This window comes from Nansenia antarctica, assembly GCF_963989245.1.
Source record: "Nansenia antarctica genome assembly, chromosome: 15".
Classification (NCBI taxonomy): Eukaryota; Metazoa; Chordata; class Actinopteri; order Argentiniformes; family Microstomatidae; genus Nansenia; species Nansenia antarctica.
In genome coordinates this window covers 30,656,172-30,675,128 of record NC_137685.1, presented here as the reverse complement: position 1 = coordinate 30,675,128, position 18,957 = coordinate 30,656,172, and the positions used below count along the sequence as shown (strand labels likewise).

At 47.2% G+C, this 18,957-nt stretch overlaps 1 protein-coding gene across 4 annotated transcripts in view; it reads right to left on the bottom strand.

Moving 5' to 3' along the window:
* kcnab2a (potassium voltage-gated channel subfamily A regulatory beta subunit 2a) overlaps nt 1–17,062 on the bottom strand; it is a gene marked incomplete at both ends in the record, with an annotated part of 91,384 nt that extends 74,322 nt beyond the window's left edge. Inside the window, 2 exons of one of the 4 annotated variants that reach the window (XM_080545903.1) lie at nt 10,042–10,083; nt 16,986–17,062. In XM_080545903.1, the coding sequence (XP_080402029.1) occupies nt 10,042–10,083; nt 16,986–17,062 (119 nt within the window). Of the gene's footprint in view, nt 1–2,049; nt 2,334–5,763; nt 5,788–10,041; nt 10,084–16,985 lie in introns of those variants that run through there. The other 3 variants (XM_080545900.1, XM_080545904.1, XM_080545901.1) reach the window with 3 other exon arrangements.
* Nucleotides 17,063–18,957: the final 1,895 nt, after the last annotated feature.

The window sequence follows — 18,957 nt, the reverse complement described above, 5'->3', positions numbered from 1 at the left end:
TAAAGCATGCAGCATCAAAGCCTGGATGAAGAAATGGAGGATAGCACCGTGGAATAGGATAGAGGGATGCAAACACAACTATGGTGAAAAAAGAGAGAACTACCAGAAGTCGTTGCGGACGGGAGGGGCGGTTCGGCGGGGGCTAGTGTTATAAAAAGCGGTTATGAAATGGTAAATGGACTGCACACATATAGACGCCTTTATCCAAAGCGCTTTACAACGGCCTCTCATTCACCCATTCACACACACATTCACACACCAATGGCGGCAAGCTACCATGCAAGGCGCCAGCCCGCTCACTGGGAGCAATTTCGGGTTCAGTGTCCCCAAACTTGCTGGGAGTGGGGTCTCCTTTCTGAGGAGCTGTTTCACACTTTGTGTTGTTATGATAGTGGTCACCTTCTGTCTGTGGAGCTCTGTCTGACAGTGTGATATGCACGCCCTTTCCTCCATAATTAATCTATTTTGTGCATAATACACAATTAATCTAGCATGTCCTTTTTTATCATTTATTTTTCTTCTTTAAGTCAGACAGTGGGAACTTATGGTTCACTAAAAATTGGGAAAGCGGCTGGTGAAAGGGGGAAGAAGTCATCAAAATGTTCAGACTTTTAATTTGAAAACGGAAATACATTTCAACATTGTTGAAAATCACATCACACTCGCTAGTCAAGCCAAACTATTGCAATGCAACGGAGTGACGTTTCCGGTTCACAGCAAGTCCTGACCCCTGACGCGCAATCCATTTAGACTGTAGGAATACAGTATACTATAGGAATAGTTAAGGAGATTCCTCTGTCACACCCCCTCCCCCAACAAAAAAAAAACAACGTGAAAAGCGCTGAAAAGCGAGTTGTTTGCATCCCTGAGGATAGATAATTCTGTTCTACAAGAGCCTCAGTCTCCCACCCAGCCCCCTCCCCCTGCCTGCCCATCTCCAACCCCAAACAGTAACCCAACCAGCAAGGCTCTCTGTCCAGCTCCCACCATCAGAGTACCAGCCAGTTTCTGGGTCTCTCCTGTCCTCCCTTCCCCCAGACAGCCAGTCTGGGTCACTCCTGCCCTGCCCTCTCCTGCCACAACCAGACGGACTCTTGGTCTCACCTGCCCTCCCCTCCCCCAGCCAGCCAGTCTCTGGGTCACACCTGCCCTCCCCTGCCCCAGCCAGCCAGTCTCTGGGTCTCTCCTACCCTGCCCTGCCCTCCCCCAGCCAGCCAGTCTCTGGGTCACACCTGCCCTCCCCTCCCCCAGCCAGCCAGTTTCTGGGTCTCTCCTGCCCTCCCTTCCCCCAGACAGCCAGTCTGGGTCACTCCTGCCCTGCCCTCTCCTGCCACAACCAGACGGACTCTTGGTCTCACCTGCCCTCCCCTCGCCCAGCCAGCCAGTCTCTGGGTCTCTCCTACCCTGCCCTCCCCTGCCCTCCCCTCCCCCAGCCAGCCAGTCTCTGGGTGTCCCAGTAGTTTCCCAGGTGTGTCTGCCCCCTATCCTCCCTACCCCCGCTATCCTTCCTACCCCCCCTATCCTCCCTACCCCCCCTATCCTCCCTACCCCCCCTATCCTTCCTACCCCCCCTATCCTCCCTACCCCCCCTATCCTTCCTACCCCCCCTATCCTTCCTACCCCCCCTATCCTTCCTACCCCCCCTATCCTTCCTACCCCCCCTATCCTTCCTACCCCCCCTATCCTCCCTACCCCCCCTATCCTTCCTACCCCCCCTATCCTCCCTACCCCCCCTATCCTTCCTACCCCCCCTATCCTCCCTACCCCCCCTATCCTTCCTACCCCCCCTATCCTCCCTACCCCCCCTATCCTCCCCACCCCCCCTATCCTCCCCACCCCCCCTATCCTCCCCACCCCCCCTATCCTTCCTACCCCCCCTATCCTCCCTACCCCCCCTATCCTTCCTACCCCCCCTATCCTCCCTACCCCCCCTATCCTCCCTACCCCCCCTATCCTCCCTACCCCCCCTATCCTCCCTACCCCCCCTATCCTCCCTACCCCCCCTATCCTCCCCACCCCCCCTATCCTCCCCACCCACTCTATCCTTACCTGTACTTCATGCCTGTCTGGTAGGACACACAGTCCTCCAGGGCCAGGCCGTTCATCTTGAGGAAGTCCTCCATGTTCTTCAGCTGCGCCGCGGCCTTCTGCTCCCGCAGGCGCTGCACCTCGGCGTGGTCCGGCGGCTTGGGCGGCTGGTTCAGGCCCTGGTCCGAGTGGAAGCGGCTGATGCCGCTCCGCATGCTGTCGCTGTAGGTCATGGACAGCATCTTGCCGCTGCCGCTGCTGCTGCTCTTCCTCACTGCGCTGCCCGGCCCGGCCGCTTTTGGGATCTGCAGGTTTTCAGGCGCAGCGGGGTAACCGGACGGGGGCCTAATGGGGCCCCCGTAGCCCCCCGCAAACATGACCCCGACCCTCCTTTACACCCCCCCCCCCCCACCCGCCCTCCCCTTCTTCTAGCGGCTGCGACCCCACTCGCCCACGAGCAGAGAGAGAGAGAGAGAGAGGGAGACGGACATGGAAGGAAGTGGGTCCGTGCTGGGAGAGTGGAGAGAGTGCCAGCCGGGCAGGACACAGTCACCTCCTTAAATAGCACCTGCCTGCTCCCAGAAAGCAGACTGAGCTTGCCTGCTTCGCTCGGGGCAGCAGTAGGCGCACAGACACACACATGCTCTCACACACACACACACACACACATGCTTACACACACACACACACACACACACACACACACGCTCACTCACACACACACACACGCTCACACACAGACGCACACACACGATCACACACGATCACACACACCTCGTGTAATCAGAGTCGGCCTCCATCATGGCTCCGCCCACAAAACAGGCAAACAATGGCAGGGTTTCAGTCATTCAGTAGCCAGGGTGCATTCAGGGTGACTGCTGAGTGGTTGAGGAGAGCAGCAGGACCAGGGGGCAACAGGCGAGAGCTGTGTCTCCCTGGGGAGGCTGGTGGAAGTAGAAATCAGGAGAAGTAGAAGTAGAAATCAGGAGAGGACAGGCTCATGTAATGAGTGGAATGGTATCAAACATGTGGGTTTGTTTGATACCATTCCTGATTCCGTTCCGAGCCCCGTCTCCGATGTCTACTTCCACCAGCCTCCCCTGGGGGTCTTCCTCTGGGGGGACAGGTGGTCATTCAGTCATGCAGCACCGGGCAGAGGGACACCGCTCTGTGGAGTTGGTCTCATTTCCACAGCGGCCTGATGGAAAGGGGGAGTCTGAGTCAACAGCATCCAATTAGCTTTAAACCCCACTGAAGCCTCAACGGTGTGCAAGTCATAAAAGACTGACCACAGCCAAGGTTAGACTCCAGCACGCGCCGGGAGAATCAACAGTCTCTCAACCTAATGTCTGTGTATTTGACACCTAATGTCTGTGTATTTGACACCTAATGTCTGTGTATTTGACACCAAGGGCTCTGTAAAAGTACAGTACAGGGAACAGTGTTTGAGACCATTCCTCATCCCATCCCATTCATTACATCATGCCATCCTCCACTGATTACTCTTCAGTTTTTCAAAACGACCTCACTTTACAATGAATGACGTCTTAAAGCATTCACAACAGCAACAGGCAGTCTCAAGTGAAATTACACATGCTTGCTTTCAGTAATCACAGAGCAACTGTCCTAACCATAACCCCTTGTACTTTGTTCATCTAGGCCTAAATGTAAATACCTCTCAAAGTCACTTCTTGATAATGTTCTGAGGAAAGTGCTGCTCTGATTCACACCAGTAGAGGGCAGTAGTGCTACTACTACTAGTATTGACTAGAAACCTTGCAGAATGCTTCTGTGCACTGCACACATTAAGCTATCCTCAGCCCATAGCAGCCAAAAGCAGGGATGGTTCACTCAAATGATAAAATCCGTACCCTGAAAGGAGTCTAAGGACAGACTTCAATCCACACGCTGGTTCTGTTTAACTGGGCACTGTAACTAATCGCTAATGTTTTTGCATTTTTAACCAAAACCTAATGCAAGTCAGCATGTTTGAAATGTCATGCTCAAATCATCATTTCAATTGCGTAATTGCATCTCAATAGAATTTGAGATGATTTGGGCATGAAGTTTCAAACATGCCAAATTAAAGTCCATTGGACAACAATGTAGCTGTTAGTTACAGTGACCAGATAAACAGAAACAAAGTGTTGAATTAAGTCTGTCCTTGTCCATGGAGTCTATGGATATACTCTTTCAGGGTAAATAACCCAATATGTGATTTTGTAATCAGGGTGAACTATAACTTCAAATGGACACTGAAGTATAATCTAACAATCTAACAATCTAACAATGATCTAAACACGTGTTATACTTTGTTATTGCCTCTACCAATCATTCAAGTCACATCTCTCAGAGAAAAGCAAAGTCAAGTAATATTGAAAACTGCCAAAACATGACACTTCAGAAATTAACCAACCAAGTTCTAAGAAAAATGTAATTACATTTTAATATTCAAGCCATGTTCAGTTAATTGGTGGAGAAGCCTAGATGCAGACCGTGCCTGGCTAATGTGACGCAGCTGGGAATCCTAATGCGTGTCAATTATGAAATCAATAAAACTGCCTTCTGTTCTCCTGCTGATTGTTTGAGCAAACCATGGGCCGGTCTCACAGACAAGGCCTAATCCTAGACTAAAAAGTATCTTCAATGGAGATTTTACATTGAAACTGTGATTTCGTCCAGGACTAGTCTCAAGTCTTGTCTGTGAAACCAGGCCCATGTAAGCTACATCAACAAGCAAAAAGGATAATCTTTTATTCTCTATCTATGCAAACACTTACAGAAACATACATCCTCAACTGTAGAATCTTTGCAAAACCATTTTGTACACCCATTTCAAATAAGTATGTTACTGTAGTAACCCTGTGTTACCATAGCAATAAGAAGAGCAGTCAGCATTATCACACAGCAGTACCTGTGGGTCAGGAGAAGGTACATTACCCAGAAGAACTACAAAGGATGATCTGACACAACTGTTATTGATCCTTTAAAAGTCTATCGACTGCAGTAACACTCAAATAGCACTCAGCTTCTCCCTCCAGCCGGCTAAAAGCAAGACCTGAAAGGCGTGAAAGATCCCTGTGGGACTACACACCCTCCATCTAAAGCACTGGCCCGCTTAGATGATCTAAAGTACCGGTCTGCTTAGATCATTTAGGACCGGTTTCACAAACAAGGCTTACGCCTAATCCTAGACTAAAAAGCATCCTCAATGGAGATTTTCCATTGCAAGTGTGATTCAACCCTTAAACCCTCGGCTTAAGCCTCGTCTTTGAAACCGGACCATAAAGTACTGGTTCGCTTAGTCCATCTAAAGCACAGGTCCGCTTAGAAAACGGACCAGAGAAACGGGCAGAGAGAAAGTAGTCCCAAAACCCACAAACAGTACAACTCACTAGCTCACTACAGCTACAGGTTCAGATTGCCACGAATAATTTGTTGATTTTCTGTTCTACGCATCCTAAATGCTCTCTTCTGCCTGTTTGACATCATCCAGGAACATCTAGAGCTCTCCCAGTTCTCCCTCCATCCATCCATCCCAGTTCTCCCAGTGCAGTGGACTGACTCCCCCCCATAAAGACGCAGGATGGGGAGAAGGTATCCAGGGCAGGCAGGCAACATGCATTCGTTCCTCTGCAGGAACACATCCAAACCCACACTCACTCACAAACCGCCACCACACACACACACACACCCACCCAGTGCACTCAGGCAGGGATCTTTGCTGAAACTCACCCGATTTCTTGGGGGTCGGCTCATGAGCGGTGTCGTGGGTGCCAATCTGCCCTTATAAACACACACTGCTGTAGCGATGCAGCGGGTCCACCCAAACTGGGAGTGTCTTACTAGGAAACGTCTGAACCAATTAGTGAATGGGGGAACTGCGTCCCTGCCTCAGTCACCCCCCCCACTCTGCTCCATACCATCACCATCATCATGATAATCATCATCATCACTACCCCTCCCCGTTAGATCTCGTGGAGGAAATCCACTTATATCATTTAGTGCCCCCAGCTTGTTTCTGCTAACCACAGCAAATAATATCAGCCCTGAATTATTCACAGAAGCTTTTGCACTAAAAGCCTTTGATTGTTGTTCCACAGGAAAGACTACTCTGAGAGGCATCCAGGCCATAATGTGGCCTGCTGAGTGCGCGCGCGCACACACACACACACACACACACACACACACACACACACCTCACATGTTCAAGTACATTCTAAACCATGGTGGTTTGGTGGTACAGTGACATTGACCGCAGTGATCTGGATCACAGACCGATCTATAATCCTCTCCCTGATTCTATCGTGGGGGACAGATATACGCATCTGTCCTATAATCCAGGGGATAACACCTGGACAAGGTCAACAAGAAGTGCAGTAGGATCTACAATAGGGTAATAGAGAAGGAGTGCAGTCTTGAAGAGTACGGCGATCAGCCTCTTCCAACACACAACACACATGTCTGCTGTAGTGGAGGCAGAGACCAGCCTTGAGTTTCACGCCAAGTTATATATAAATCCCAAAATTGCACTGTTTGCATGTTTGTACATGTGTACTTGTGTACATGTGAATGATTGCACCGTTCTTTTACCCACTGCACTTTCTTGTGTGTTGAAGTAACCTCAGCCAGTACGCATCATGCACACACACAAGCCACAGAGAGATTGTTAGTAATTTAGCAGTCGTTATGGCAAACGCAGATAAAGTAGAGCTTGAAGTTCCTCCAGCTTCCCTTAAATCTCCTGTTGAGATAAAATTAAAAAAGGGGAAATTACGGTTTCTCAGTTACCTACAATGACGATGGACAAAGACAGGTGGATCGGACCAAAGCTATATGCCGGCATTGTTCAACTGTGATCGGGTATGCAGCTGGCTGTACGTCGAACTTGCTCACTCATTTGAGTCTGCAAATGTGTACATCACAGGTACAAGAAAAAACAGAGTGAAGTGCAAACCCAGCTATGGCATTTAAGCAACCCTACTGTACCGAAAACCGAACTGTGACTTAAAAACCACAGTACGGACCGAACCAATATTTTTGTGTACATTACACCCCTAATATATACAGAAGCATGTACGCACTCACTGCAATGTAAGTCACTTTGGATAAAAGCGTCAGCTAAATGGTGTATATTATTATAGTGTATATTATGTGTGCAGCATTATTATAGTCAGGAGCATATCACCAACACGTCGGAACACCAAGTGGAAGAGCCTGCGTTTGAAAGGTTTATTTTCCACGATCGATACCAGAGTGACATGAGTACATGAGACCTGGGCAAGCGGACCCCCCTCCACAGGAAGACCCCCGTCCCCTGGACATCATTAAAGGGTTACAGACAGTAAGAGCAGGAAATACTTAAACCCTCTTGCTGTTTCCAATCCTATACAAGTCCCCAGTGGATAGTTCCAGATCTCCACTACACACTTCACCACAAAGATCAGGGGAGGCTGTGGAGGTAGAAATCGGAGGACGGGCTCATGGGATGGAATGAGGAATGGTCCATTCGTTGCAATGATTTCTACCTCCACCAGCCTCCCCTAACAGAGATGCATAAGGATGGACAGATTGATGAATGAATGAATCATTGCATTTGTAACTGCTGTTCTCAAAAAACTGAATGCAATAGCTTATGATACTGTATGGCAGTAGCTTGTGATACTGTATGGCTTTGTACTGTAGGCCCAGCTTGACTAGTGTAAAAAGGCAGTAGCTTTACCTGCCGAAATACAATCTCTGCATCAAGCAAATCTTGGTTGTTTTGGAACCCATAAAAACTTGCAACATTAAAATACAACTGTGACTAATGCACTTACAGTGTGTTTAATGCACAGTGTTGCATGGAAACTGTATTCAGATAATGAACACTGAATACATGGGTCAAAATGTATTCAGTATTCAGACACTGAATACTTTTTAGAATATGTTTTAATTTGTACACAAGAGAATTCAAGAAAACATAAAATAATTGGTTATAGAAGCGTGGACACACTGTTCTCAACAATATTGGAAGAGTAACGAATAAAAATCATCAGGAGCATTTTAAAATCTTCAGGGGCCTCACATCACTGGCAATTGGCAAATAAGTTCGTGAATAAATTCTTAACCACTGACTGCTGCAGAAGAGAAGCAACAGAGATTGATTGAGTTGCAGTAAGTATTCTCAAAGTATTCTTTTTATTATTTAAGAAAGTATCTGTATTCTGAATACACATTAAAAATATATATATAACATATACAGTATATATATATAACAGAATACTGAATAACTCGTCATACTGTATTCCAAAGCAAACTTTTGACTGGTACTGTACATTCCACACCTATACAACCCAGTTCATCCACAATAATGTCTGCTGAGTGCTTCTCAGTCACATGATGAAATGACTGTGGAAGTAACAGGATCTGTCATGTTAGGTAGCCATGCTCCAGGCTTAGCCTATAACAATGTCCACCACCCATTTCTCCTATTCCTTCAGTCTACACAGAAGAAGAAAAAAAAAGAACCCAACCGTAGACATTTCCTATTAGTGTACACTGCTGCGATGATTGATGGAAGCTTTAAACCTTCACTTCCCATCATGGTGTTAGCCTGTCAGTGTGGCAGACAGGGAGGGTCTGATCGATCCCCTGCCTAGACCTCGGCCAGGGCATCACCACTCTTTGCACTTTAAAAGAACAGAAATGTGCAAGGCGCTGAGGGTGAAAATCCAATAGAGAGCTCATTACACAGCATCCAGTCAGGGGTTTTATTATAACCCGATCAGCACAGTAAGGCTTCATCTGAGCCCATAAAACATCCTCCTTTCTCTGAGACGGCAGGGGGACAAGCCTAGTAGGATAGTACACTACTGGACTAGGGGCGAGAACACACATACATACACACACACACACACACACACACACACAACCCTTACACAGGGGTGCAAACTGGTCATGGTCCAAAAAGGTGACACCTTTTTTTTTTGCCCGAAAACAAGACCACTTTTAAGATAATTTAACACCTATTGAGGAAGTATTGGTATTAGATTTGTTGATTCGTTCGATTAAATGTGTTGATTCTTTTCATTAGCAATGCTGGGTGATCTGTTCTGTTGCATATACTGTAGAACAATGATAATTGTAAGTTAGCCTACTCTATCAATTTCTTGATTCATTTCCATTGCTTCTCAACACAATACTAGATATAATAGCATAAATAACAGAATAAACTCACACACTTACTTACACTCAAAAGTGTCAAGGTTCAAACTTATTTGCATAGCCTACATACTGAGATATATGACACACACATACACTTCTCACAGGTGGGCCACACACACACCCACACACATGGGGGTGGGGGGGGTTGGGACAAAATATCGATCCGGCGATTATCGTATCGTGGCGTCTTGTCTTATCGTTTCACACAGCAAAATATTGGTGGGGTTTGGCGGCCCCCCACAGTGGCAGCACAGTGCGCCAATTAGATAGCAGATGATGTCCACAGAGGGTGATGTAACCCCTCCCTCCCCTCCCTTCCCCCACCCCTCCCCTACTGTTGTCTTGTGTCCGCTCCCCCCCCCCCCATCCCTTTTGTAATCATTGATTGTATGTTTTGTATTGTAAAGTGCTTTGAGTTGCATTTCATGTACGAAAGGCTCTATATAAATAAAGCTTTACTTACTTACTTTCCCCCCCCAAAAAATTGCAGATCTACATGATTCACGTGGGTCACCTATTTTGAGGTAAAAACGGCGATTTTCGCCGAAAGGTGACAAGTTTGCATCGCTCACATTGAAGATACCCCAAGACTGAATACAGACACACATTTCATATTTCAGTACTGTACCTCACTGATTAGACGTAGCATCTCAAAGCCTATTGGCAAACTCCAAGACAAGAGTGTAGAACTACACATACTGTCTCTGTGCACAGTGAAGTGATACAGGCTTTAGGACAGGGTAGACACCATAGAGAGAGAACAGTAGTCCCAGCCAAGCTCCACAGTAGACAGTGAGTGAGAAGTACCTGTAGAACTGCAGCTGTCGTTTGGGGCTCCCATAGCGAGCGCTGAGGCCAGCAGGAAAGAGGGAAAGAGAGGAGGAGGAGAGGGAAGCTCAGATTAACATGAAGCAGGAAGCAGACAGAGAGAGAGAGAGATAGAAAGGAGAGAGTACAGTATACAATAGTGTGAGTAGGCAGAAAGACAGTTAATAAGTTAACATAGATCCAATTTGGAGCCAGTGTAAATGACGACACAGAGAGGAAGGCGACAGTATGGAGTGAGAAGACAGAGACAGTCGTGAGGAGAGAGAGTGACAGTCAGGACAAGAGACAGCGATAGATAGTTAGTATGGAGCCAGTATGAATGACTACACACAGGCAAGCAGGTGACAGTGCTGAGTGAGAACACAGAGAAGAGACAGAGAGACAGCAATGATCACAGAGACAGTGACATTCAGGACAGAGTGTGGACAGGAGACAGATCATATTATGATGTCAGTCTAGTTTAACACATCTATGCAGCATGCAAGGGGAACACCTCGGTTCACATGGCAATGGGAATAGAAAAGATCAGTGTACCCATGGCCTGGACAATGAGTAGCCTGAGTGCCTAGTAGCTTTTAACTAGTAGGTAGTAGCTACTGTAGTAACCAGTAGCTTGTAACTAGTAACTAGTACCTAGTAGCCTACCGTCTCATACATCTGAGGAATCTCTATGAAGACTCAAGGCCAGGGGTGCTCACACTTTTTAGGCTTGTGAGCTACTTTTCAAATTACCAGCTCAATAAGATCTACCAACCAAATAAAACATATTGCCATTGCTGCGAACACAAACATTTACTGTAATAATAACAAATTAAGGCCACGCTACACTGTTTCAAAATCAAAGAAGAGATTTATTAAACTATATAACAAATATTCACACTGGTAGTCCATTAACATTAACATTAACTCAGGAGCTCTGAGTGGTTTACACCAGACTGGCCAGTGCCAAGCCAGGTGCCATCGACGTCTCCGGGCGGCGGAGTGTGTGTGTGTGTGTCTGTCTGTCTGTCTGTCTGTGTGTGTCTGTCTGTCTGTGTGTGTGTGTGTGTGTGTGTGTCTGTCTGTCTGTCTGTCTGTGTGTGCATGTGTGTGTGCTTGTGTCTGTCTGTCTGTCTGTCTGTGTGTGTGTGCGTGTGTGCTTGTCTGTGTGTGTGTGTGTGTGTGTGTGTGTGTGTGTGTGTTGTGAGGCGGCGCGGGGCTGAGTGATGCCCTCTCCTGTGTGGTCCAGACGGGAGGCGTCCCGTCTGGACCACACAGGAAAAAAAAAAAAAAAACTTTTTTTTTACACTTTTTTTTTTTTTTTTTACAATGCCATGTGATCTACCCACACTACCTTCGCGATCGACGTAATGAGCACCCCTGCTCAAGGCCTTTTCTCAATTGTTAGGAACACGACTCCTTGTGTCCTCTCCTTCATAGTCTGAACACTGACTACTACTGAACACACATTGGAGGAGAACATCTAGGTCCCTCCCCTTAGCTAATCTTCTCCATTGAATAGAGGATTGAGGAGAGGGAGTGGAGAACAGAGGAGGGAGTGGAGGATGAAGGAGAGGGAGTGGAGGACAGAGGAGAGGGACTGGAGGATGGAGGAGAGGGAGTAGAGGACGGAGGAGAGGGAGTGGAGGGAGTGGAGGACAGAGGGGAGGGAGTGGAGGACAGAGGGGAGGGAGTGGAGAAGGAGGAGTGCAGGATGGAGAAGAGGAGAGGGAGTGGAGAAGGAGGAGTGCAGGATGGAGAAGAGGAGAGGGAGTGGAGAAGGAGGAGTGCAGGATGGAGAAGAGGAGAGGGAGTGGAGAAGGAGGAGTGCAGGATGGAGAAGAGGAGAGGGAGTGGAGAAGGAGGAGTGCAGGATGGAGAAGAGGAGAGGGAGTGGAGAAGGAGGAGTGCAGGACTAAGGAGAGGAGAGGGAGTGGAGAAGGAGGAGTGCAGGATGGAGAAGAGGAGAGGGAGTGGAGAAGGAGGAGTGCAGGATGGAGAAGAGGAGAGGGAGTGGAGAAGGAGGAGTGCAGGATGGAGAAGAGGAGAGGGAGTGGAGAAGGAGGAGTGCAGGATGGAGAAGAGGAGAGGGAGTGGAGAAGGAGGAGTGCAGGATGGAGAAGAGGAGAGGGAGTGGAGAAGGAGGAGTGCAGGATGGAGAAGAGGAGAGGGAGTGGAGAAGGAGGAGTGCAGGATGGAGAAGAGGAGAGGGAGTGGAGAAGGAGGAGTGCAGGATGGAGAAGAGGAGAGGGAGTGGAGAAGGAGGAGTGCAGGATGGAGAAGAGGAGAGGGAGTGGAGAAGGAGGAGTGCAGGATGGAGAAGAGGAGAGGGAGTGGAGAAGGAGGAGTGCAGGATGGAGAAGAGGAGAGGGAGTGGAGAAGGAGGAGTGCAGGATGGAGAAGAGGAGAGGGAGTGGAGAAGGAGGAGTGCAGGATGGAGAAGAGGAGAGGGAGTGGAGAAGGAGGAGTGCAGGATGGAGAAGAGGAGAGGGAGTGGAGAAGGAGGAGTGCAGGATGGAGAAGAGGAGAGGGAGTGGAGAAGGAGGAGTGCAGGACTAAGGAGAGGGAGTGGAGAACTGAGCAGTGGAGGATGGAGGACAGGAGGAGTGGATGGAGGAGAGGACACGAGCAGTGCTGTTCCTAACAATTGAGAAAAGGAATATGTCATGCTTTAACCTCTGAGGATACTCACACCACAGCTTAGTCAGGTCACAGCGGACCATGAAACATACTATGGTGTGTTGTATCATGCAATTTGATACTAGCTAAAGGACTACAATGTTTTTTTTATGAAGGCAAAACAATTTTAAGAGATTTCTGAAATAATCAAAGCCGCTATAGATGGTGAAATCTGATAAAGGAGGAGCTTAAAGAACAGTCAAGGTGGACCAACCAAGCTGGTGGAGAGGAGCTGGTGATGAGTGGTCACATACAGTGGGGTGCAAACACGTAGCCAACTAAGAGTCTTTCAATTCTTGTTTTTGGAATTTCCCCCCATTCTTCCTGGCAGAACAGAAATATTATTCGGCCTTCTTGTGTGCACGGCATGTTTGAGATCTCTCCACAGATTTTCAATAATATTCAAGTGATGGTGATGGCCATTCCAAAACCTTCATCTGTCTTTCCTAGAGGTACTTCATGGTTGATTTTGAGGTATGCTTCGGGTCATATTTGATGGAATCCATTCATCCTTCCACCCGCACAATATTGCCTGTGCCCCCAGCTGCTACACAACCCCAAAGCATAATGGATGCACCTCCATGCTTAACAGTTGGCAAGGTGTTCTTCTCTACAATGCTTCACCCACTTTTCCAAAAACGGAAAAATGAAAAGAAAAATAAACCTTGCTTTAAAATTTGCAGAAAGGTGTCATGTTTATCTTCATAGCATTTAGTGTTCAGGTTCGGTTTCAGTCACTTGGAGATTAATTGTAACAGACATTTAATCCAGGGGTGCCCAAATATTTGCACCCCACTGTAAACCAAATAGATCTCTGACGCCACATGCTGGTGGAAGGAGGAGCAGCAGGACTGCTGTGCTACAACACAGAGGCTGTTTCCAGCAGACAGGCGGACTGGGCTTCAACCCAAAGGTGTGTCCTTGCTTGAGACGTGACAGCCATCATACTACACAGAACATTTTCTGGTACGGGTCCTTCGGTTCGGTACACGTCTGTACTGAACAAATGCTTGAGTTATTTTACAGCTGCAGTACTTTTTTGTGTGTTGAAGTAATCTCAGCCAGTATGGACACACACACGCCACAGAGAGATTGTTAGTGTTATGTTCGTTGTTTTATTCTATAACAAACCAGGCGTAGGTTTAAGCCTTCTTTTAATTCCAATATGCTAACTCGGGTATCTGCACTCTGTCTGGATCCTGTAGGACCGTGGAGCAACTTCTTCCTTGACATGTCCTTGCTGCATCCATGTGCCAGTGGAGAAGTCTCTGAGACGTACACTGTCTCGTCATGTAGCTGTTTTTGTTTCTCCTTTTGTCTCTCCTTAGCGTCTGACTTTGTTTTCTGATAACTGCTTTGCTGGATGTAGATTGCAGAGCTCCAACTTCTGGATAGTTAGAGAAGTAGTAGTAGTGACTACGATGTAACTCTTTCCATTACAGTCAAAAAGGTCAGCTCCCACTTTGTAGTAAGGCCTGGTAGGCCCAGGATGAGGCATCAGTGGCTCTGCTTGCTGCTTTGGTCTGTAGGTAAGGCAACATTCACATGACGCTGTTGTCTGGCTTATGTCGTGATTGATTCTGGGCCAGTACATCGCCTCTCTCGCTCTGCGTTTGCACTTTTCCTCACCTAAATGTCCTTAATGTATCTTTTGTAGCATTTATTTGTGTAGTGATGCTGGTATGACAAACGTGCTTCCCTTGAACACTATGTCATCCACTACTGTGAGCTCAGCTCTGCACGTCCAGTAGTCATGTAATTCTCTTTGGACAGTTTGGTTTGTTTGCAGGCCATCCTTTTAGTATTGTCTCTTTGAGCTCTTTCATTGTTTCATCGGATTCAGTTTCTTTTCTGTTCTGCTCGGTTCTGTCAGCAGACACAGGGAGTGATGTCACTATCATGTCCACGTATGCCTGTATTTCTGAGCACTTTCCTGCTTATCGACTAATTGGGAAAGGGTATCGGCAGTGTACATGTACTTCCCTGGTGTATACATCATGTTTACATCGTACTTTTGCGGTCTGATTAACATGCGCTTTATCCTCACGGGACAGTCATTCACATAATGGACATAATGGACACCAACGGCTTATGGTCAGTTTCAACTTCAAAAGCTTCCCCATAGACATATTGGTGAAACCTTTCACATGCGTACATACACTTGCTAGAAGCTCTTTTTCTATTTGGGCATACCTGGTTTCCGCGCTCGGCAAGGCTCTGGATGCACTGGTAGCCACTGCTCACCATGTTGTTGCAGTAGCACTGCTCCCAGGCTATACTGTGATGCATCTGCGGAAATCCTGCTCCTTCTCTCTGCGTCGTAGAATTTCAGCACCGGCTCTTGTGTTCGAGTCTCCTTCAGTGGCAGGAAACATTGTTCCTGCTCATGGGACCACATCCACACATGTTTCTGTTGGAGAAGACACCTGAGGGGTGCCGACCCTGAACCGTCTCACCTCGTCTTTGTTCTGGGGCTACTCCATGCTCTGGATGGCTGATGTCTTTGGGATCCGGCTTCACCTCTGCTTCAGAGACTACATCTCCCACTTCACCTCTGCCTCAGTGACGACATCTCCCACGGCTTCACCTCTGCCTCAGTGACTTCATCTCCCACGGCTTCACCTCTGCCTCAGTGACTTCATCTCCCACGGCTTCACCTCTGCCTCAGTGACGACATCTCCCACGGCTTCACCTCTGCCTCAGTGACTTCATCTCCCACGGCTTCACCTCTGCCTCAGAGACTACATCTCCCATGGCTTCACCTCTGCCTCAGTGACTTCATCTCCCACGGCTTCACCTCTGCCTCAGTGACTTCATCTCCCACGGCTTCACCTCTGCCTCAGTGACGACATCTCCCACGGCTTCACCTCTGCCTCAGTGACTTCATCTCCCACGGCTTCACCTCTGCCTCAGAGACTACATCTCCCCGGGCTTCACCTCTGCCTCAGAGACTACATCTCCCACGGCTTCACCTCTGCCTCAGTGACTTCATCTCCCACGGCTTCACCTCTGCCTCAGAGACGACATCTCCCACGGCTTCACCTCTGCCTCAGTGACCACATCTCCCACGAAGGTAAGTGCTTTCAAACCAAACTCACATTTTTCCTTATTCAGCTTTAGGTTGACTGTTCGCGTCAAGTCCAGCACTTATCTCAGTCTCGTGTCGTGTTCTTCTCGGGTGGACCCCCATACGATTACGTCGTCCATCATGGTCTCAACTCCTGGTATGTGCTCGAATATCATGTGTATTGTCTTGTGGTAGACCTCTGGTGCAGACAATGTACCATACGGCAGACGAAGGAACCTGTACCTGCCCTCAGGCGTGTTGAAGGTACATAGCTTTGAGCTCTCCTCTTCTAGCTTGAGTTACCAGAAATCTGATGAAGCGTCAAGCTTACTGAACCATTTGGCACCAGCAAACTGCGATTGATTTCTTGATTTCTTCTCTGGTAGGTAAGTTGAAGTGCTCTCTCGATTGGTTTATTGATTTCTTCTCTGGTAGGTAAGTTGAAGTGCTCTCTCGATTGGTTTATTGAGATCCCTTGGGTCTAGGTAAATTCTCAAAGCTCCGGTCTTCTTTAGCACTGTAACCAGTGAACTGACCTCTGCAGGCTCATCAATTTTCTTGATGACCTTCATTTTCTCCATGCGTGCTAGTTCCTCTTTAAGCTTTTCCCTTAGTGCGAACGGAACCTTCCAGCAGGCATGCAAACTGGAGACACATTAGCATCCACATGTATTCTGTGCTCTCCAGGCAAACCTCAGTCCTTCGAAACAATCCTTGTACTCCTCCATGAGTGAGTCAGGATCATTTACAGTTTGATGTCACTGCAAACACTCTCTTGACCAGGTTGAGCTTTTCACATGCACTGAGCCCTAGAATTGGCTGTACACTCTTATCCACTATCAGTAGCTGTGTCTTGAACTGTTGTCCCTTGCTTTAAAAATACTGGATTTTTGATTTTCATGAGCTGTAAGCCGTAATCATCAACATTAAAACAAAAAAAGGCTTGAAATATTTCACTTCATGTGTAATGAATCTAGAATATATGAAAGTTTCATTTTTTAAATTAAATTACTGAAAATAATGAACTTTTCCATGATATTTAAATTTTTTGAGATACAGGTATAATAGTGAACTTTTACCTTACTGTACCGCAAACGTACCGAACCATGACTTCAAAACCGTGGTACGTACCGAACCGAAATGTTTCTGTACCGTTACACCCCTAGTGTCTGCAGTGCGTGTGTGTGTGTGTCCTCACCTGTAGATCATCCCTGGCGAGCCAGTCTGTCGGAGGGAGAGGCGGGCAGGGGAGTCGGTGGTCGATTCAGGATACATGGAGGCGGGAGGGTGGGGGTGTAGCCAGCCTGCCGGGGGGGTCTCTCTGTCACCGCGACGACAGGGGACTGTCTCTCACCAAAAAGGGTCTCTGAGGACAAGGAGGGACAGAAAACACGTCAGTCTACAAACAAACAATGCTTTATGCTTCAATCAACTGTTGGAATGTAGTAGATATGTGGAGACAACACACGTGCACCCCCACAGGGGTCACCAGAGGTCAGAGCTCAGGGTCAGCGCCCCTGGAGCAGTTAGGGGTTAAGTGGTTTTTGCTCAAGGGCACAAGAGCAGTGGCACCTTAGTAATAAATATATTAGCTGATGCTTTTATCCAAAGCGACTTACATTGCATTGAGTGCATACATTTCAGTATATATGGTCCCAGCGGGAATTGAACCCACAACCTAAGCGTTGTCATGCTCTACCAACTGAGCCACAGAGGACCATCATCTTTACAGGATGCAGGCCTAAAGCTGATAACTGATAAGTAGCCCTCCAGTCACCAGCTCACTTCCGGCTCCCTACTGGGGTGGGGATCCATCTACCGCTGGCCGGCCTCTCTGACCTCTAAATGACCTGCTGCAGACTGTACACAGTCTGGTTAAAGTCACAAGTACACAGTTAAAAAAACAACAACAGGGGCGTCTGGGCGGCATAGCTCACTAAGGCGCCTACTACGTAATCGTAGCGTCCCTGGAACGATTCCGGCCATCAATCTATCCTGCATGTCATCCCATCCTTCCTGCCAATCTCTACTGTCTCTATCCCAATAAAACAGAAATGCCCGAAAAAACGTATATAAAAAGAAAATAATAAAAACGTATGTTGACCCCCTAGTGGTCAGAAATCAGATTCAACAGCATGGATAAATAAACAAACAACAACAACAACAACAACAACAACAACAACAACAACAACAACAACAATAACATCTAGGACGCAAAGAGATAGAGAAAGAAAATATAATTAGCTTGGGAGAAGTGTAAAGTGTAAAGAAGTGTAAAATCAGTTAACTCTCGACAGCGAGTCAGAATCGTCCAAAGGATTGCTCTAACATAGTCAATCAAGTCAAACATGGGCACGTTATCCTTCCAGTTGCTTCTCTCGCTCTCAGTTGTGTCACTGAAAGTGAAGGAAAAGTGGTCTTTATATAATCGATTTCCTATTTTAAAATCGTTTTGGATGTCATCGATTGATTAACCGATTACCTAATAATCTAACCCCTCCCTCGTTCTCACCCACTCATTTCTTTCTCTGTTGTCCATTGTATACATGGAATGGAATAGGAACAGTAGCAAACGTGTGTGTTTGACACCATTCCTCATTCCCTGCATTACAATAACAATACATTAATAATACACTAGACTTATATAGCACTTTTCTAGACACTCAAAGATGCTTTACAAACTGAAAAGATTGAGTAGTAAAATAAAAAGAAAAGAAAAAAGAAAAGAAAAGAAAGTATAGGGGTCTAATTAATTTTTAGATTACTAAATCTAAATCTAAGTGTATTTGTAGGACAATCTACTCTGTATACTGCAAGTATATCTAGATTTCGTGCGGAGAAGCGGCGAAAACAAGCAACACCAGCGTCCTCTCTTGACCGGCATTTTTTGAAAAGTGAAAAGTCTTATGAGTATGACCAATGTAATGTTAGCTAGCTACCTCTAAACATGGATTTGGCTGGGCATAAATTAATTAATTTGAGGTGGTAAACACAGTCTGGCTATCTTATCTGTCTGGTTAACTTATCTGTGTAGTTCTGAGTTTCTCTCCAGAGCCATAGACAGATGTCTGTAGTGTGGCGTCTGAGAAGCGGCGAACAAGCAACGCCAGCGTCCTCTCTCGACCGACTATGTGACTGTAGGCCCATTGTTTCATCGTGACAATGACCCA